Below are 14570 nucleotides of genomic sequence, written 5' to 3'. Positions count from 1 at the left end.
ACATGTGTTCATATATATTATAAATATAGATTGCACACATTTTACAAAATGTAAATAAATCCATTTCAATAAGCTATCGATTTCAAAACGATAGTCGCGGCAGCTTAACCCGATGCGAGTGTGACCATACATCTCGAGTCCAATTAGAATGTGCCGCTCTGTTCAGTGTGGATTTGTCGGTTGAAATTGTCGGTTGTGGTGGAGTGTGTAAGTGTTGCTCGCATCAAATGTCACAGCCCCAAAACATTTGCAACTGTTACACATTTTAAATTTACCAAAACAAAATAAAGTCGCGCGTGCCATGTTTCTATAATTTGGCAAATATTCGGACCGCAACTCCTAATATCTCTTTTGCATGCTCAACATCTCTAGCCTCAGACGTTCGCAAATGTTGGCGGGTCGTTTTTTTTAGCAACAGGTGTCTGTCAGCAAATGTGTTTTTGTTTTAATTTCTGTCCGCGCGATCGGGGTGTAATTGAAAATTGTGTTTATAAATTGATTGGGGCACCGAATTGGCGCTGCAACAGTGCAGAAAGAAGCGACTGAATGACGTCTGATGGACCAGAAGAGATCAGCACAGTATGTCAAAAATGTAGGACTAATAAATTATCGCGCCATCGCGCACTCGAGTGTTTCGTTGCAAATAATGAAAACAGAATATCTAGTTTTCGCATGGGCCGTTCAATTTTATGCGTACGTTTGAGTGCGTGCAATTTTTGTTGAAATCGCTTTGCTTTGCCACACAGAACGTGACAAAATTTTAAACAACACGCCAACAACAACAGCAACAACAATGAAAACATACATAAGTATTTTGAAATGTGTGTAAGTGTGCGGGCATGTGCATAAAATTAATAGAAAAAGTTCACAATGAAGTTAGGAGCCATGTTTTATGGCCTATTTCATACACCGACGCAATTTCCGTTAGAATGACTCCATGATTCCTTACTTGCCCACACCAATATCCACATTTCTATGTACGTGTGTGTGTGCATGTGTGCATATGGTACGGTAAGTGACCACTTAATGGAACATACTTGTACTTAAACACATGCATATATGCATACATGCAAGCATATGCAATTTGCTAAGTTATAAGTGTATGACAATTGGAAATCGAAAATCCAATTAGCATTCGCGCGCAAATGCAGTCGTAAGCGCTTAATCCTATACATATATGTATTTCCGATGCCCCCCCTCCCACTTTCAATTGAACCCACAAGAGCCCATTGACAAATACATAAATGCACGTATAGAGAATTCTTATGCAATTGCACGTAGCAACAACAACACCGCACTCGACGATTATTTAAATAAATTTCCCATGCAACAAGAATATAATTGATAAGCGTCATAAAAACAACAATAACAATGTCAACAGCTGCTGCCGAGGCAAAAGCTAAAAAAAAAATAAATAAAAAAACGTACAATCCAAAGCTTACAATGCAATTCAATTTTTTTTTGTTCCACAATTCAAATTAATTTTACGCGAGCCCCAAAATGAGTCAGTCTCAGTTGCAGGCCATGGCGCGTGGCGGCGGGGCATGCCTGTGTGTGTACATTGCCGGTGGCAGTGACGCTGGCAGCGGCGCCAGCAGAGCAGCATCATAAGCATGCTGCGACTGACGGCATTTCTTAAAATGTGATCAAAAAATATGTGGGCAGAGAGGGTGGGCGCAGCAGTGGGAGTGCTGACCCGCTGTCAGACCCGTTTCTGCCGTTGCTGTTGTTGCTGTCATTGCTGTTGTTGCGGTTGTTGCTGTCATTGCTGTTATTGTTGTTAGTGTTGGTAAGCGGCACGACATGCAAGCGCGCGTTTTGCATTTCTGTCACTGACCACACTCAACGGCATATTGACAGCTGTGTTGTTTTTGTTGTTCTCAGCGAGCTTTGCGAATATGATGAATGGCAATGGCTGTTAGCCAAAGCCAAAGCAACGCACGAGGCAGATGGCGTTGAAAGCGCGTGGAAAGTTTTTATTGCGCACTTTGAAGCGTCCACGATAAGTGTCAGACGTCCGCGACATATCCTTATCACGTCTTAGACATTAAATTTAAATAAATACCAATGTACATATGAGTGAGTACGTGAGTATGCAAATAAAATTAATAATGCTGATTAGCGAAATGTGGGCCAAGAGATTATGCTGATTAAGTGGTCCGACATGCTAATGCGTGTGCAGCATAAAAATTGCTCGCAAATTACCCGCAAATCACTCTCTAACAGTGAACAGTGAACCGGGCTCGCCCGCAGCTCCGCAGCCCAACCACCCACGGCTAGCACCTGTTATCGCACCTCTGACATGGCCACACATGTGAATTTAATTAAATTCGTATGTAGATGGATTTTCAATCAGTCATATGCCCGCCCCCTGTCTTATCACGGCTAAAATGCAAAACAGACACCCGGACATTATCTGCGGCCTGTGGCTGTGCGTGTGTGTTTGTGTGTGTGTGTGTACGACACTTCCACAAGCACACCTGACATATGTTGCACTCTGCTTGCCACTCATCGCTTATCACAAGCATTTCGTTTAACACACTCGCCACCCACAGCAGCAACAACAGGCATGCAAAAGCCTCACTCAGTGGCACAGTTTCAAACTGGAGGCTTGGTGGCAGGTGTAAGGGCAGGTGTAAATGCAGGTGTAAGGGCAGGTGTATGGCATGAGGCGGCGGGCTATTCCAATGGCATCCCATAAAAACGTTGACATAAAAATTAACATAGCCATAAAAGTAAATTCGCCAATTTACGACAAAAAATATACAAAGAAAAACAAATGGAAAAATACCCGACTACTTCATACCATAATTAAACGAATTAACAAAATTATGATTATTGTTATGTTTTTATTGTTATAGTTTTTTTTATTATTAGACATTTTATTAGTGGGGTTTTCAATATTATTATGATTATCATAATCAATATTATTATTATTATTATTATTATTATTATTATTATTATTATTATTATTATTATTATTATTATTATTATTGTTATTATTATTATTATTATTATTATTATTATTATTATTATTATTATTATTATTATTATAAATATTTCAACCGGGAACCTTCAGTAGAGAGTTTATCTTGACTCCTAGCACCAAATTTATTCTAATAATTTGTATCTATTGAACTTATCGTAACACATCATTGGCATACCCGTTTTGCATACTCAAGAAATACAGGGTGGCAAAAGGTATAGTCACTCAGCGGTTGAGTTAGGCGCAGGTGTCGTTTAAGACCTGACACACCCGCGAGTCTAGAATTGCATAGGGATGTCGCCGAATGGTTTTAATGTTAGACCAATTTTCCTTATCAACTAAAGTTGGGTTCGACATTCATTAACATTACAAAAAGAAAACTTGAAGAAGTCAAAAGGAAAAAACAAAAGAAATTTAACGAAATGAAATTGTGGCGATATCATTTCTCGTTGGGCAAATGTGCGCGTGTGTGTAATGGTAATATTTTATGGAGAGGCCGACTAATGCCGAGGCCAAAGCCACAGGAAAACAATGGCAAAAATTACCAGGGATTCTGTGTGCCTGGCATGGAAACGCAGCGGCCTCTAATGGGCCACCAACCAGGCCTGATTGGCTTGTCGTGCTGTGTGGGTGCATTTATTTTATGGGCTGTCGAGAAAACTCTAAGCGAAACAGAGATTTAAGTGCCAAGCACAGGAAAATAGTCAAATTAAGATCTTAAGCTGGCTAACAACTGAGTTGATGCCCGCTTAACCCGCTTCGGCTGCAGCTTTAAGAGGCGCCACTTCAACTGCACACACACAGATACGCAGTTTGTCTGTGTAGTTGTGTGAGCGGAAGTCAACGAAAGTGGTTGCCGTTGATTGTGCTGTAACTGTTAATGAAACCGCAATTAGCTGGAGAAAACTTTGTGGGGAAAACTTTTCATTTCCAGTTTTCACCTGATCATCAATCATTATCCACCAATTATTGTTTGTTATTCGAAAAGGCGTCACACCAAAAGCAATTGGGTTTTACGATCTCACAATCTATCATAAATATATCATAATCACTATATTAACCAAATATATGAAACGTTATCAGTTGCTTCCACGAATTGGCTTTACAATAGACACACTGCGCTCCCTGCGCTGTCTTCCGCATGGTGACACATCCGACATCCGTGGGATAAACTCAAGTGCAGCGCAATTTAAATGCAATTTGTGACAGTTTCGCTTTAGCTTGACTTTCAACTGACACGCACGCTGTGGGCGTCAAAGGGAGGGCGAAGCTGCTGGCAAGGACATCCAGCAACTTCCCCTTATCCCTATTTCGACGTGTTGCCGTTGTCGTGCCGCTGCAAGAATAAGTCAACACATAGCTGAACAAAGGAATTCCACTTTAATATATCGCAAAAATGCGCAGTAGCAACAACAAGAAGAGGACGCAAGAATATTATAAGGACTCTTCATCCATTTTGACTAGACTTTCAATCCATAAATCTCTGTGAATTTTAAAGCGCTCGATTGGATTATTATTCCCTTTACCCACGAATTGCTCTTTTGAATAACTTTCGGCATGGCAAAAAAGACTTTATCTAGACATATTTTTAACAAAGGCAAAGCTGACAACTTTTTGAAAGATGCGAACGGAAGGACAGGATACGAGGCAGATGCCTGCCCGGCGTATACGCAATATGTGTGTCACGTGCGTCAAACTTTGAGCAGAAGCCTTAAAATTGATTTTGAAGTAATGAATGTATCGGACGCCTGACGCCCATCGATACTGGTAAACATCCCCCTGAACTCGTGATTAATGACCAGAGACAATGTCTTTCTCTTATTTGCTGGGTTCGCCTTTATTGTTCTGCCTTACAAGAACCCTATGTGGTAGGCGCCCCTGCCGAAGGGGAAGCTGCTCCGTGTCTCTAGAAAAAAGATGCCCGCAGTTGCCTCAACGCCCATACGCTGCGAGGACCAACGGCAGTTCTGTGCACTCATGTCCTCCTGGGAGCTGCATAGGGCACCAACGAAGTCGTTCGCTGTTGACCACATTTCGGCCGCCAGGTCTAGAGCTCGTTCATGCGAGCAGGCATCCGGGTCTGGTGTGACACTGCAGCCAGGCTGCTGTTGCCCCCCGTTTGGATAATAGTCCACGTCACCTAGTCGCGCCATGGTGCCCAGTCCATTGCCATTGGTGTGCATGACCTCAACGAGGCATGCATCTTCCGCTGAGAGCCTATGCTCGAGCTTGTCGCAGTCCCCGCTGGGATCCAATGCTGTGATTCGTGGCACCTGCTCGCCCAGCTGCTGCTGCACCTGATCAGCCACGGCGCCGGACAAATGTGCACCCTCGCCAAAGCCCACCAGCTGCTGCTGCCGCAGCGGCACATCGAACTGTCGCTGCAGTAGGATTAGCAGCCCACTCACGCTGGCCACAATATCCGACTCGCTCTGGCCCTCAGCCAGGTCAACGGCAAACACATTGCAAGCCTCTCGTTCCAGCAGAGCGGATGCTAGTTTCAAGTGCTCTTCGCCAACTGTTGTCGAGCTGTTGCCCGACAAGCGGGGGATGGATACTCTAGAGATGGAATAAATTTTCAAACGGGATTCTGGTCAAGTTTCGTCTACGACTTACACAATAGGTTCCAGCGCATAGAAGGAGGAGCGCAGCAGTGATTCCACCTCCGGATCGATATGTTGTGGTGTGTTTCCATTGCGACGTGTATAAAGCAGATATCCTGGCGCAGCGGCATCTTCTAAAGAACTTGAGTGTTGCCTAAGTCTGTCCATGGTCTGATTGGCATTAATTTACTCACCTGAAGCGATTGCGGCGGCAGCCAGCAGTAGGCAAAAAGGCATTACCTCGATGAAACGCATTTTCCAATCAACTGAAGGCGGTCAACCCCAGGCATTCCGCGGACCGTCGATTGCTGTGCGGCAAAGAACTGATTAGATTATCGTGTCAATTGACGATAAGCGCGCCTAATCAAAAATATCTCAGCCGTGACACATTAGAAGCCACTGCGCATGAACGACACCTGGACGCTGGCTGTCTGGGCTTTCAGCATTTGACAGGCGTTTGGTTTGTTTTGATTGCGACACAAATTGTTATTTATGGGCTTGTTGTAGTTTGTCAAATTAATCAAGCCACCGTGCCATTCGATGTATTTGCATTGAATTGCATTTAATTGCTTGACAGATCAACTTGAAGTCGTGTTGGATTCAAAGCACTTTACTCGTTAAAGTCAGACAGCTCGACGGGCCCTGCCACCTGGAATTGCTGCAATTAGAGTGCAGCTGCCTCATGGCGTTGCATCAATGTCAGCCGGAGAGGCAACATTTGACAGCCACGCAGAGTTTGCACAGATGCGGACACTCCCACACAGCTCATCAAGGATATTGACCCACATCTGGTGATGGTCAAGTCTTTTAATGAGCCCAAAGCTTGTGCTTCTGCAGGCTTATGCATTCATTCATCCATCGTACAATGTCTATCATAATCCAGCCTTTTTGGGTCAGGCTAACCAGACGGGAGCTTGAAGCGAAAATGTTGCCACAGCTCTCAGCGAAGCGTTAACGGCGCAGATAAATTGTTTGCAAAATTGTCTGTCAAGTACACGCGGCGGCGTTGCCAAACGGGCATCAATTAACCAAACACCATGGAACTAACGCCCATTTGCCACCAGCTCAGGCGCTCCGCTTGCCGGCTCAATGGGCACGTCAGGCGATGTGAAGCTCACGCTAGATTTATGGAAAAGCGCCTCTTATTAAATGATGCCAGGCCCGGGCAATTTATAACCAGGCTTAACATTTTGTTCGTAAGGTGGGCGGGGCAGTGCGTGTCAGTTTTTTTTTTGTATACCCTGTTAACTGTAAGTATAAATAGGTTATGCAAATCCCTATGTGCCACATCGATATGTGGCTGCCTGAAGCGATTGGAATTTCTGCAATTAAAGCAATTAAAAGGTAGTTTTTTGTGTAACGAAATTCTGTTTCTGTTCTAACGATTCGCTCAGCTTTAAAGCCAACGTTTCGTACAGCTGGAGTCCGGATTGGACTATTATATTGTATAGCTGCCATAGAATGGAGTTTTTGTTTAAAAAGATATCTGGACTGAACTTGCCCTTAAAGGTGCTCTACTCTCTTCGTTATATGTAAGCAGCATCAGACTATTTAAACACAATACTCTAGAGAGATCAATCCTGTTCTTTTCTTAAAATGTAGTATTACGTTTTTGCATTTAAGTGCGTTTTGTCACCTGCATTAAAGCTTGTCAGCAGCATAAAAGCATTCCACCACGCATGGAATGCACTGATGTAGTGTGACAGGCTGCGAGACATGTCGTGAGTGTGTGAGGTGTGTGTGGGAGTATTTGCGTGCCTGTGTGAGTAAGTTAAAGTGGCATTGTAATAAGCCAAGTGAGAGAAGTGTAGCATACCCCAGGGACGGATGCAGCCAATCAGCGTGTACGGGGGATGGAAATAAAAGCCCGATCAAAGGGACGCTCAATTTGCCGCGTGTGCAAACTTTGAAGTGGCTGAAAGCGATTCAACATAATAAATTACTCTGATATCTATGATAGCTGCAGCAAGTGCGAAGGTTTGGCGAATATCACACATACGCCGGGTAAAACCAACCCAGCCGAAAACGCAAAAAAGCCAAAAGTCATACACAGCTGCAGAAGGGCGCGTGAATGGAGCAATCAGAAAAGTCTTCCAGTCGGGCACAATCCAAACAAAGACATTTTGTGGACTGGGGCGACTATCATTGATTCCACATGTGCTTTTTTCTATGCTGTGAAAGAGTGGAAATCATTTTAGATGTGACGGAATTTCTTATGAAAGTTTTATTACTTTGCGCGTTGTTTGCTCAAATGTGGCTGGAGTTCGCGTTGAGACCTTATGCAGTACGAATAAGATAGGGTGCCAGGAGTCAACCACGTATATCAATCAATTACTGACCAACTTCGAGTGGGACATACGATACTTTCTATTGAATATCTGCAGGGGAATATATCAAATTATAACATTTAAGTGTTACTCCCGAGAAACGCCTTTTAATAACCAACCCCAGCAAGGCTGCTGTAAAATATGCAACACAATATGACAAGAACTAAAAGCCTTGATGTCTCACACAGGACAAACGCTGGGGGTAGCAGAGCGACGGCCATCGAGTGAATGTAATTGACAACAAGAGGGCGAAGGAGCTGTTGTTACAGCTGTGAGTTTCACAAAAATGTTGCAACACGCCAAAGGACCATCTTACTACTGCCAGACTGCCAGCACAGGATCTACTGCCTCCACTCCAGCTATCCAAGTCCAATTAAATTAAACGAAGCGACAAACATCCTCAAGAAACTCACTTCTCACTGCCGGCTGAAGCCAATTTCACGCAACCCTCGTGGCGCGTAATGAGTACACCCCGTATCGCCTTCCTGCCAACCAGTCTACATATTCGACGCCATCCTGGCCTATTGTTTTTGCTGCTCTGCTTGTACCAGTCGGCTTCTTGCCATGCGGAGGTCTTTACTCTGGGCTATCTTACGGGCTCGCAACGTCGGCCGGGAAATCTGGACTATCAGCGACCAGGCATCACCATTTCGGGCGCCATCTCTCTGGCCGTGGAGCAAGTCAATGCTGGCAAATTGGGCGCCCTGGGCCACTCACTCGAGTTTGTTGTGGCCGAGACCTACGGGGACGAGGTCGCCAGCATACGACAGACGGCAGCACTATGGACGCAGCAGGTGGCCGCTTATATTGGACCGCAAGAGACTTGCGTTCACGAGGGACGCATGGCGGCGGCCTTTAATCTGCCTATGATATCCTATGTGAGTGTAAAGTCCGTAAATCAATTATTCGATAAATGTTTTAATTCCTAATTTAATCCCGACAGTACTGTACACATCGAGATCCTTCCAATAAAATAGATTTTCCGACGTTCGCCAGAACACGACCCCCGGACACACAGATCTCCAAGTCGGTGGTGGCGCTACTGTTGGCCTTCAACTGGACTCAGGTGAGTTTTCTCTATCTGGACGATGCCAGCAGTCAGTATCAGCCCGTGGCGGAGACCATACTCAACACGCTGAGTGGCGCGGGTGTCAGTGTCCGTGACATTCGCACCTGGAACACTATTTACCATCATGGATTTATGGCCAATCCGTTCGACACGCTCGTGGAAGAAACCCATGCGAATACACGTAGTAAGCAGGGATATTCACAGATATCGATGAAAATTTGAATTCTAATTCTTTGTCGTAGTCTACCTAGTTCTCGGTCACTACTACGAACATGTGGGTCTGATGGTTAGTCTACAGCAGAAAGGTCTTCTTTCCCGTGGCGACTATTTCGTAGTGGGCATTGACATTGAGCAGTATGAGCCGGCCAAGCCAGAAAAGTATCTCCGAGGCCTGCTGATGGAGAATGTCGAACCGCTGGCAGCGCAAGCATTTCAGTCATATCTTGGCATAGTACCCACAGCGCCCGTTTCCTTTGCCACATTCGCCAACGAGGTAAGTTCATGGGACAGTCATTTTGCCTGCTGATTGATGCGATGCATCCGCTTCAGTAAATGCGGTCGTCTCCTTACACACAGCATAACCAATTGTTTGCGTTCTCTGTTTCGCCCTCGTCTAGGTTAACAAATACATGGAACGACCGCCATTCAATTTTCCCAATCCACTGGGTCTTTTTGGCGGCGCGAAGCAGGTTAGTCCGAAGCTCTCCCATTCGGCTCGGTTCCCATTAACATGTTTTCCTTTCCATTCGCTCGAAGATAAGCGCTGAGGCAGCCTATCTCTATGATGCCGTGCATCTCTATGCCAATGCCTTGTTGTCCGTCTTGAAGTCAGGAGGAAGGCCCAGGAATGGCAGCCTCATTGTGGCGGCTATCAAGGGCTCGCGCTATCTGAGCGCCATGGGGTGAGTAGCCTAGGCACACGTATGAATCTGCTCTGATTCTTATCACACACGGCGTATAGTTATCATGTGTATATTGACGAAAATGGAGACGCCGCCGGCAACTACACAGTATTAGCGAGAGGAACAATCCGTAACAGTCGCAACCAGACGGTATTGGGTCTACTGCCCGCAGGCACCTTCAGCCACAAGAGCACCAACAGCAGCAGCGAGGCCTTGCCGGTGAGTAATCCTTGTGTGTGCTCTGCCACGTTTTTTATGAAAGCTACTTTTGCATTTTTACGCTTGCCCTTCAGATGCAGGTAAGGGTTTTTGTTAGAGCATTCCCACATATAACCGCTTTTACTTTTTTTGTACTCATATCCCATGTCCATCCCTACTGTAGGATCTGAATTTGTATCGCAACATCGACTGGGTGGGTGGGCTGCGTCCTGCGGCTGCTCCACGTTGCGGTTTCGGTGGCGAGAAGTGCGTCAGTAAGTTAATTACACTTCCTAGCTTCCTTCACTAGCTTTCCTTTAAATAAGCGCATTCCTTAAACTCTAGATTATACTGGCGAAATATCTGCAGGCATTGCTGGGGGTGCGCTGCTCTTGCTAGGTCTTGTTTCGCTGGTTCTCTATCGCAACTGGCGCTACGAGCAGGAGCTGGACAGCCTGCTGTGGAAGATTGACTTTCGCGAAGTTCAGATCCATGACAACGAGCGGGAGCAACAGAGCCAAAAACAAACCCGAGTGAGTCACACACAAACTTGTCTTTCGAATTTACTGACAGTTAAATTAATGATGCTGACAGTCAAGGAAATTGACTATGAATAAGTGCATTGGCTATTTAAAGGGTTATTACTGACAACAAAGTGCCTTTTATGTGGGGCGTATTTCCGACAACATTGTGTGGATTGTAAAAGGTTTAGACTGAAGTGAATGTGCATAAGAAATCATGATCCTTTTCATTTACATAGACATTTTTTAACTATATTCGATGCGACTTTTTGTCTAAGCGTCTATCCTGCCATGTTTGCATGTTTGACAGCATTTCATAAATCAATTGCCGCGTCGTCTTCCTTCGCAGTCAACCCATCCTCTAATCCGCACCAGCCAGGTTAGTCTCAGCTCCAATCCTGATGCAGACTTTCGCTACACGACAATCTTCACGCCGATTGGACTGTATAAGGGTCAACTATATTCTATCAAGAAGGTGCGCAAGAAGAGCGTGGACATAACAAGGGAGATGAAGAAGGAGCTGAAGCTGGTAAGCAATTGTATCTTCGGATTCCTTCAGATCTAACTTCAACTCACAACTAGCTGAGGGACGCCCGCCACGACAACATATGCGCATTTATCGGTGCCTGCACGGAACCACCCAACATCTGCATCATCAGCGAGTATTGCACTCGTGGCAGCCTTAAGGTTGGTTGCTGGATCTATCTGCCAGAGCGAACGCCAAGACTAACCGCCCCTAATTTTGCAGGACATACTGGAGAATGAGGATGTCAAGCTGGACAACATGTTCATTGCCTCCATGGTGGCGGACATTATACGCGTGAGTGCTGTTGTGTAACATTATACTAATGGCATCCCCTCCCGTTCATTCAACGAGTATGTGTTTGTCTGACCCCAAACTTCTGGCTTCCGCAGGGCGTCATCTACTTACACGAGTCACCCATCCGATTCCATGGCTCGCTGTGCACATCCAATTGCCTGGTGGACTCGCGTTGGGTGGTCAAGTTGACGGACTTTGGTTTGTTTGCTTTCAAGCAGGGCATCGAGGACAACTCTACGGACATGCAGCATATGTCGGCCAAGTGTCTCAGTGAGTTCGTGCGTGCATTTATGCGATGTGATAGTTACGTAGTTTCTTCCAGAGCTGCTCTACCGAGCCCCAGAGCTTTTGAGGCAGGGCCCTTCCTCGATGGTGATGGGCACACAGCGCGGCGATGCCTACTCGTTTGCCATAATACTTTACGAAATGCATGTACGGCGCGGCCCGTTTGGGGAGACCGGTCTGACACCAATGCAGTGCCTGCAGAAGGTTATGCAGCCACAGGATCAAGTCCATCCTTATCGACCCTCGCTGCAGCCACTCGAGACCGCCTTCGATTGCGTCAGTGAGTGTCTGCGCGAGTGCTGGGCCGAGCGTCCCGAGGATCGCCCTGAGTTCAAGGCAATACGCGCCAAGTTAAGGCCGCTGCGCAAGGGAATGAGACCTAACATCTTCGACAACATGATGGCCATGATGGAAAAGTATGCCAACAATTTGGAAGCCCTCGTGGACGATCGCACGGATCAGTTGCAGGAGGAAAAGAAGAAGACTGATGCCTTGCTGCATGAGATGCTGCCGCGCTGTGTGGCCGACCAGCTAAAGAAGGGCCTTAAAGTGGACCCCGAGCACTACGAACAAGTCACCATATATTTTAGCGATATTGTCGGTTTCACGGCCATGTCTGCGGAGAGCTCGCCCCTCCAAGTGGTGGACTTCCTTAATGATCTCTACACCTGTTTCGATTCTATCATCGGGCATTACGATGTATACAAAGTGAGTTTCAACCTCTGTGACTAATAAGGAATGTACTATCACCTTACAAATGTCCTTTGGCAACAGGTTGAGACCATTGGCGATGCCTACATGGTCGTATCTGGTCTGCCCCTGCGCAACGGAGATCTGCACGCCGCGGAGATTGCCACTATGTCACTGCACCTGCTCAGCGCCGTGTCCGAGTTTAAGATCCGTCATCGACCCACCAATCGCCTATTGCTTCGCATCGGCATCCACTCAGGTCCCGTTTGCGCGGGCGTCGTGGGACTAAAGATGCCGCGTTACTGCCTCTTTGGGGATACGGTCAACACGGCGTCGCGCATGGAGTCGAGCGGAGTGCCGCTCAAGATTCACTGCAGCTGGCAGTGTCGGCAACTGCTGGAGCGACTGGGTGGCTATCAATGCCAAGAACGCGGCATGATCTCGATGAAGGGTAAGGGAGAGCAGCGCACCTACTGGCTAATGGGCGAGGATGATGAGGCACGTGTGCGTCGCACTTATGAACGCTCCCAACGGCGCGGTTCGCGGGCCCTTAACAAGTTCATCCAGGGCACCATTAAGCAGGCCCAGGAGCAGGCTAACGACTGTGGAATACGCTCCTCGCTGAAGCAAAAGAACCTGCCGCGAAACTCACTGACTCGATCCTCCAGCCTTGAGTCGCCCAAGAAGCTGCGCTTTGCAGCCGGAAACATGCTGGAGCATCATCGATATCACAGGTTTGCCAATGGGCTAGACTATGACTGAGCAATAATAACCATGTCGTTTCCAGTGACGAGGCCTTGCTGGAGGTGGACTCCTACACGGGCCTACGTCGTTCCTCCGGTGGCTCGACACACTCCCGCTACGAGGAGTCAACTCTATCCTGCCAAAGCATCGAACAGCTTGACCCGCAGCAGCAAAAGCGGCGGCCGTTCTCCTATCCGACGGTTAACACGCCGCTGCTGATGAATCACGTTGAAGTCTAAGTCGGATCGAAGAAATCACATTATTAGAATATGTTGTCAGTATCTTTAGCCAAGTATTATTGTTGTGGTGTTCAGCTCTTGTCAGTTGCTTTAAGTGTTGTCAGTGGGTGCATAATGTCCCCTCTTAATCATATGCGTGCATACAAAGTACATCCTAGGCCTATTTGCTGGATCCGCAGACGGAAATCAAGGTATGCTATATATGTGCAATTCGTAGTATCAGCATATTGTGAGAGTGATTACAAATCTAGTCGTTGTATACAAAATAATACGCTAGTTTAGACAGTAGCTTAATCTTAAATTTAAAACAGTATATTGATATATCATATGATCAACATGATGTCTGTAAACCCGAACAAAAACTTATTGACGATTCGATGCACGGTTCGAACGAGTCACGAATATATTCATAGATGTGTATATGAATCGCTCAAACCTTGTCCTATTATTTTTTTTTTAGCCCTGAACGAAAATGGTTTTGTGCAAATGTATGTAACAGGGAGAAGGAAGCAACTCACTAGCTGAGTCAATCTAGCTATGTTCCTCCGTCTGTCTGTCCGTTCGTCTGTCTGTCCGTCCGTCTATGAACGCATCGATTCCAGAACCTGTAAGAGCTAAAGACTTTTAAGCGTAGGTTCTCCTAGTGCCCGAGCAGAAGGGGTGTGTTGTCCGATAATCAATAACTTGTCCTGTTTCCAAGCAATCGATAAAAATTGATGTCGATATCCTGTTTATGAGAAAATTTCCTAGGTTTTAATTGACAGTCACAAAATTTGACATGTAGCTTCTAGAATTGTTAATATTTAATTTGATAGAAACCTCCTCTCCTCGCCCTACTCGTAGCTCGAGTTACATGTGTTAGAAGAAGGTTCAGGGTATCTCCTAGTCGGGCACTCCCGACTAGAGCACTCTTACTTGTTTTAATTTTAAGCTGTGTAAATTATTATTTGTTGAAATATTTTATACAAGCGGGCATACCCCGGTCTTGCCCCTGGTACGTATAAAATATACTTATAATAAAGAGCCAAATTTCGTGGAAATCGGATGAGATTTTACCTCGATATGGGGTTAGGAAATGTTGACCTATTTCTATATAGGATTTTTGAGGAGACTATTATTACATAAATTTTAAACAAGCATAATGTTGTTTTCATATTTGCCTAGTAGCAAAAATATCGCCTGCGCT

The 14570-nt window shown here is 45.8% G+C and overlaps 2 protein-coding genes across 6 annotated transcripts; one reads left to right on the top strand and one right to left on the bottom strand.

Moving 5' to 3' along the window:
• Positions 1 to 38: 38 nt before the first annotated feature.
• On the top strand, positions 39 to 14304 carry LOC115770270 (speract receptor). Of its 4 annotated transcripts, XM_030715491.1 has the most exons (17): positions 39 to 207; positions 8105 to 8794; positions 8860 to 9169; positions 9228 to 9478; positions 9603 to 9674; positions 9742 to 9887; positions 9947 to 10106; positions 10181 to 10186; positions 10270 to 10360; positions 10431 to 10618; positions 10917 to 11135; positions 11189 to 11293; positions 11355 to 11426; positions 11522 to 11696; positions 11749 to 12419; positions 12486 to 13135; positions 13189 to 14304. In XM_030715491.1, the coding sequence occupies exons 2-17, from the start codon at positions 8378 to 8380 to the stop codon at positions 13382 to 13384; spliced, it is 3729 nt and encodes a 1242-aa protein (XP_030571351.1). In that variant the 5' UTR covers positions 39 to 207; positions 8105 to 8377; the 3' UTR covers positions 13385 to 14304. The 4 variants fall into 4 exon arrangements, with proteins under 4 accessions (XP_030571351.1, XP_030571353.1, XP_030571354.1 ...); XM_030715493.1 differs by lacking the exon at positions 39 to 207 and having other exon boundaries at positions 8022 to 8794; positions 10956 to 11135; XM_030715494.1 differs by lacking the exons at positions 39 to 207; positions 10181 to 10186 and having other exon boundaries at positions 8022 to 8794; positions 10956 to 11135.
• Positions 4813 to 5835, bottom strand: LOC115770271 (pancreatic lipase-related protein 3). Of its 2 annotated transcripts, none has more exons than XM_030715495.1 (3): positions 5784 to 5835; positions 5603 to 5723; positions 4813 to 5545 (listed from the first exon to the last, which is right to left on the bottom strand). In XM_030715495.1, the coding sequence occupies exons 1-3, from the start codon at positions 5824 to 5826 to the stop codon at positions 4837 to 4839; spliced, it is 873 nt and encodes a 290-aa protein (XP_030571355.1). In that variant the 5' UTR covers positions 5827 to 5835; the 3' UTR covers positions 4813 to 4836. The 2 variants fall into 2 exon arrangements, with proteins under 2 accessions (XP_030571355.1, XP_030571356.1); XM_030715496.1 differs by having other exon boundaries at positions 5603 to 5720; positions 5784 to 5831.
• Positions 14305 to 14570: the final 266 nt, after the last annotated feature.

This window comes from Drosophila novamexicana, unplaced genomic scaffold (assembly GCF_003285875.2).
Source record: "Drosophila novamexicana strain 15010-1031.04,08,12 unplaced genomic scaffold, DnovRS2.1 tig00004555-arrow-pilon, whole genome shotgun sequence".
Classification (NCBI taxonomy): Eukaryota; Metazoa; Arthropoda; class Insecta; order Diptera; family Drosophilidae; genus Drosophila; species Drosophila novamexicana.
This window is presented reverse-complemented; position numbering and strand designations above follow the sequence as displayed.

Coding starts and splice junctions, on each gene's coding strand:
- LOC115770270 (XM_030715491.1), top strand. CDS start 8,378: ATGAGTACACCCCGTATCGCCTTCCTGCCAACCAGTCTACATATTCGA. Junction 9,479..9,602: donor TTGCCACATTCGCCAACGAG/GTAAGTTCATGG, acceptor GCCCTCGTCTAG/GTTAACAAATACATGGAACG. Junction 9,675..9,741: donor TTTTTGGCGGCGCGAAGCAG/GTTAGTCCGAAG, acceptor ATTCGCTCGAAG/ATAAGCGCTGAGGCAGCCTA.
- LOC115770271 (XM_030715495.1), bottom strand. CDS start 5,826: ATGCCTTTTTGCCTACTGCTGGCTGCCGCCGCAATCGCTTCAG. Junction 5,724..5,783: donor TGCCGCCGCAATCGCTTCAG/GTGAGTAAATTA, acceptor CAAGTTCTTTAG/AAGATGCCGCTGCGCCAGGA. Junction 5,546..5,602: donor TATGCGCTGGAACCTATTGT/GTAAGTCGTAGA, acceptor TTCCATCTCTAG/AGTATCCATCCCCCGCTTGT.